Source organism: Gavialis gangeticus, unplaced genomic scaffold (assembly GCF_001723915.1).
Source record: "Gavialis gangeticus isolate Ggan-Ray unplaced genomic scaffold, GavGan_comp1, whole genome shotgun sequence".
Classification (NCBI taxonomy): domain Eukaryota; kingdom Metazoa; phylum Chordata; order Crocodylia; family Gavialidae; genus Gavialis; species Gavialis gangeticus.
Window position 1 is genome coordinate 57,012,064 of NW_017728995.1, and position 5,102 is coordinate 57,017,165.

The following is a 5,102-nucleotide window of genomic DNA, read 5'->3' on the forward strand; positions in this document are numbered from 1 at the left end:
TTTCCAATCAATCTTGATTCACTCAGGGACCAGCTCAATACACAGTACCTAGCTATTACATAACGAGTTAACGAGAACGGATTAACATGTACAAAACCACAGACAAAGGAGAGGAAATAATCAATACAGACAATCAACTGCCCCAAGACAGACATGGTCAGTTGCCCAACCACCCATATCACAAGTTTTGCCTGTCAGCACCCAGAGGTGCAGGGCCCCCGAACACCCCTGCACCTATCTCCTCAACAGCTGGTAGGCTTTGTGGCCACAGCAGGGGCTAGCAGGCCTGCAGCTTTCATCCTACTGCATCTTAACACACAGTGTCACCCATGTCACAAGTTTTGCTTGTCCGCAGCTTGAGGTGCAGTTCCCCCCAAGCCCCTGCACCAGCTCTTTGAAACTTGGCAGGCTTTGTGGCCTCACCAGGGGCTACTACCTCTGTAGTTTTCACCCTCCTGTGGTGTAACATATGACATGAGTTTTGCTTTCAGGAATTTGGGGTGCAGTTCTTTCCAAACCCCTGCACTGATCTTCTTGAAACATTGCAGGTTTCATGCTCTCAGCAGCGGCTACCTCCCTTGCAAATTTCATCCAAATCAAACAAAAACCAACAAAGTTATAAATATTTCATTGATTCCCCATTATACCCTATGGCTGCATCTCCGAAGCGGCTCTAAAGCTTTTCCAAAGTGATTTGGAAGCTCCAAACCACTTTGTAAAGCCTAACGAAGCCAGCACTTTGATCCGGACATGCTGCTTTGGACACTGAAGCATCCGAAGCATCTCCGGATCTGAAGCATGGTCCGAAGCCTTGCATAGCCCTACTATATATGATGATTGATGTTCCACATAGTTGCTTTTGTTGTTGTTGTTTGGAGTTTGTGTAAAGCTGCAAGGCTGGATGGTGGCTGGGGTGGGGGGAAGAGGGAACTTAGCACGGTGCCTGGGGCATCCTGGGTTCTAAGCCTTTCAAAGTAAGCTTGGCTAAGGCACACCAGCAGAGTAAGCTTGGCTAAGGCACAAGTGCAGCAAGACCTAGAGGGGCTGGTGCTCCAAAAAAGCAGGTGGTCTGGGACTGGAAGTGAGAGGAGGCCTAGAGAGACCTGCGTCTGAAACCAAGGGGCTGATATCTAGGCACAGCCATTAGGGGTATGTGAAGCAGTCTGTATTCAATTCAGATTCAGATTCGGCTTCAGCCCCATTCAGAGGACAATGATTCGATTCACTGACTTGGATCACTGTGCCAATTTGATTCGGCTGAACTGAATCTAAAGATTCAATTCTGATTCAGAGAATCAGAGATTCAGCCAAAGACACCACTTTAAATGTTTTTTCTACGTACCTTAGGGTACCAGGCGCAGCTTGCAAACACTGAGATGATGGGGTGGATGGAGCTCACCAGGATGTGGGGAACTGAGCAGAACTGATATACCAGTTCCCTGCCACCGCCCTTGCCCTTCACTCTCAACCCACAGTCCTTCCAGTGCCCCTCACTCCTAACCAGTAGCCCCCGCCTGTCCCTACTAGCTCCTTCCTGGCATCAGGACATGAGTCTACCTGCAGCTGTACCACCCATGGCTTTGTGGCTCTGAGCAGTGCCAGCTCTTGCTGTTCTGCTCCCAGTGCCTGTGCCCAGGCCCCAGTGATCCCCATTCTGTTCATGGGAAGTCCTTGGCTGGGCAAGATCCTTCCCTTCCACACCTAGCCTCCCCCTGCACAGGCTGCTGTAGAGGGTCAGGAGGCTCTAAGCCCAGCTCTGGAGGCCTCTCCTACCCAGAACTCTCCCTGCATCCCTGACACCCATCAGGGCTCTCATGCTCAGTCCTCGCAGTTGCACATGACACAGGGAGTGGGCCTGGCCTGCTTGTTTGCACCTTCGGGCAGGACGGGGCCACTCTTGCTGTCACCTAGGATCTCAGCACTGCACACAGAATCTGTATGCCTTCAGGCCGGGCCAGATCCTGCCTGTATGTGCCCCACATGTCGTTGGGCTGGGCTGGCTTCATGGAGGCAGGTCCCGGCCCAGCCTGAGGGTGCACAGCTTCTGAGTGCAGTGCTGGGACTGCGAGTGACAGCAAGAGTGACCCGGTCCTGCCCAAGGGCATGCGCCCTGTGCCAGGTGCAGCCACTGGAGGTCTTTACCAAAAGTGGGCATGAGCGCCCCAACAGCTGCTACTGCTGCAGGGGGCAGTGTGCCATGTTGGGGTTTGGGCAGGGGACCCGCCCCTCCCACATAGTCTTCCGAACCACAGTCCCCCCTTCCACATACTCCCACTCACCTCCACAGTCCCCCGCCCCCACATCCGTACTTACTAGGGTCAGAGCTTGGGTCCAATTCACTGATGCAGCCTTGCCATACTCCTTTTTGCCCCACTACATTGAGACAGTGTGCTGGAGCAGCAGGGGCATCTGGCACCCATAGAGACTCTCTGGCCAGGTGCCAGAGTATCTCCTTGGAGGGCCCAGCCTCTGGTTGCCTCTGGGCATGCTTCAGGAGTGCACCCTGTGCCTGTTTTTTCCAGCATAGTTTTGTTTTTTTTTTACTGGGATTTCACTGTATCAGATTTAAGAGGGGAACCCTTTTTCATTCTTAGCATGCCTCTTGTGGCATCTCAAACTGCTTTGACAAACTCATGCACAGGCTCACTCATCTGGACACAACCGTCCTTGTCAATCTTGCCTATCAGAAAACTATTTTTTTCATCCTGGAACTTGTTGGGCAGTATGCATTAGTGGTGTATTTAGAACTTTTCCCCTTATGTATCAGATGAAGAGCCAAATTCTCAGGTGGTGTAACTTGCTGTGGCACCATTGACTGAAGTGAACGAATGACAGCTTGCACCATTTGAACATCTAGTTCAATGTATTTTGTTGTAGCACTTAATTCTGTACAGTCAAATGAGCTACATTTTATACTGGTAGTAGTTAACTTGGTCATCTAATTCTGCTTTAAGCTTGCATGCTTGGAAGGATAATGAGATGAATAAAAATATATACTGTTTTCTTCTATCTAGGTCAAAACCAAGGTCCCATCCAGCTGGCAGGCATAGTTTTATCACCCTACTACAATATAAATTCAAAATTTGCCAACTATTTCACTGTCAGAAGTTTCAGTTATTGGCACCAGGACCCCCGCCACCATTTTGAAGCACAGGAACATGTATACATGAGATGCAGAGGATAATTAGTACACTCCAGCAGACTCTATTACTAATATTCAAATGAATTATAAATAAGAAAAAAAAATCATCAAGACAAATATACATTTCCAAAACAAAGTTCTAGCAAGAAGTATGCAGTAGTTACAGTATTACAGTGCATTGGAGCAGCATCCCCACATATGTACAGGCACCCATTAAGTCTACTGAAATGCTGCTGCAATTGTCCCCATTCTTTTTTAATCTTCCCTCCACCATCTTGCTGTCATTCCCTTGTTGCTTCAGTACTTTCTATAAATTATAGTAGTTAGTTTTAGTAATAGATTATGCAAAATTCTACCATTATAGGGCAATTTCAGTACATTACTCATTGTTATATTCTTAAAGCTTAATTCATATGTCAAAATCTAATTGCTACAGATTAGCCATTGCCAACTGATTGGTTATATAAAATATATTTTAAAAAAAATAAGGAAAATCCTTTCTTAAATGGGAGGTCTGTTGGCTTTCAGTGATTTGCGAAAGGAGTTGCTGCATACTGGAGTCAATTTAAACTTACCAATTGTTTTACTATCGTAGGAACTGACTTGTGAAGACCAGGTGTGCCATCAAATATTTAAGAAGAAAATGTAAACTGACTGGAAATCCAAACTAGATTATCATCATATTCTTACATTTTCTTTAAAAAAAAAATGGAATCACTGCTTGTCCCTGCCATGTACATACAAAAACATATTGTAACAACAACATGGAAGCATTTATGTATGTTGTAAGGCTTCATGCTTTTCAATTTGGAGTTAAATAAAAATAGTTGTTCCAATAATAAGTTTCCTTCATTTTTAGAATCTTTGTAATTTTTCCAGAGGCAGGACAGCGAGTCCTTCCACAGCTGTGCTAGAAATAAACACTCACAATGGGCAGTTTTACACATGCAAGCACTGTAGTGCTGGGTGCTTTGAAAAGCACCCAGCACTGCGATGCTTGCAATTGCATAGGCAGCGAAATGTGCGGTGGTGCTGAGAAAATGGTGGCAGTGCACTTTTGACACCTTGGAGGTGCTTTAGTTCATAAGTGCACTGCCACCATTTTCTTCGTGCTTTGTGCATTTAGCTGCTTATACAGCTGCATGCAGCACAGCTCACCTCAGCTTCTGCATGGAGCAGACTCGATTTAATCAAGTCTGCTCCAAAGTGGCGAATCTCCGGTGTGTCGCGGGAAAAAAGTATGTGTATAAAGGAATGAAAGGGACCCATGAATGAAAGGGACCTGGAGGTTCATGTTCATAGACCACAGTATGAACATGAGCCAGCAGTGCAATGTTGTAGCCAGTGGGGCAAATAATACTCTGGCATGCATCAATCGCTGCATCTCCAATAAAACCAAGGAAGTGATTCTTTTGCTCTACTCAGCACTGGTGAGACCACAGCTGGAGTCCTGCATCTTTAGCAAGGACATGGACAAGCTTGAGAAAGTCCAAAGAAGGGCGACCCGTATGATCAGAGTCTTATATGGCAAGCCATACGAGGAAAGGCTGAAGGGTCTGGGACTCTTTAGCCTGAAGAAAAGAAGGCTGAGAGGGGACTTGATATCAGTTTACTGTTACACTAGGGGAGTACAGCAAGTGCTCAGTGATTAGCTGTTCACCAGGGCACCTGAGGGGAAAACTTAGAGTAATGGCCACAAGACCCTGGAAGACCAATTCAGGCTCAACATTAGGAAGAACTTCTTCACAGTCAGGGTGTCCAGACTGTGGAATAAGCTCCCTCCAGAGGTGGTGCAATCACCTACCCTGGAAATCTTCAAGAGGAGACTAGACAGTCACCTTGCTGGGGTCACCTGACCCCCAGTTCTCTTTCCTGCTTGGTACGGCAGCTGGACCCAATGATCTCCCGACATCCCTTCCGGCCCTACAATCTATGAATCTATGACAATGCCCAGTTATCT

General features: G+C 46.9%; 1 protein-coding gene across 1 annotated transcript in view; it reads left to right on the forward strand.

The window, feature by feature from the left end:
* The window catches only part of RBP2 (retinol binding protein 2), a 45,835-nt gene extending 41,854 nt beyond the window's left edge, over positions 1 to 3,981 (forward strand). The window contains exon 5 of the mRNA XM_019503669.1: positions 3,738 to 3,981. Within this exon, the coding sequence (XP_019359214.1) occupies positions 3,738 to 3,791 (54 nt within the window). The 3' untranslated portion in view covers positions 3,792 to 3,981. The remainder of the gene's footprint in view (positions 1 to 3,737) is intronic.
* The last annotated feature ends 1,121 nt before the right edge of the window (positions 3,982 to 5,102 follow it).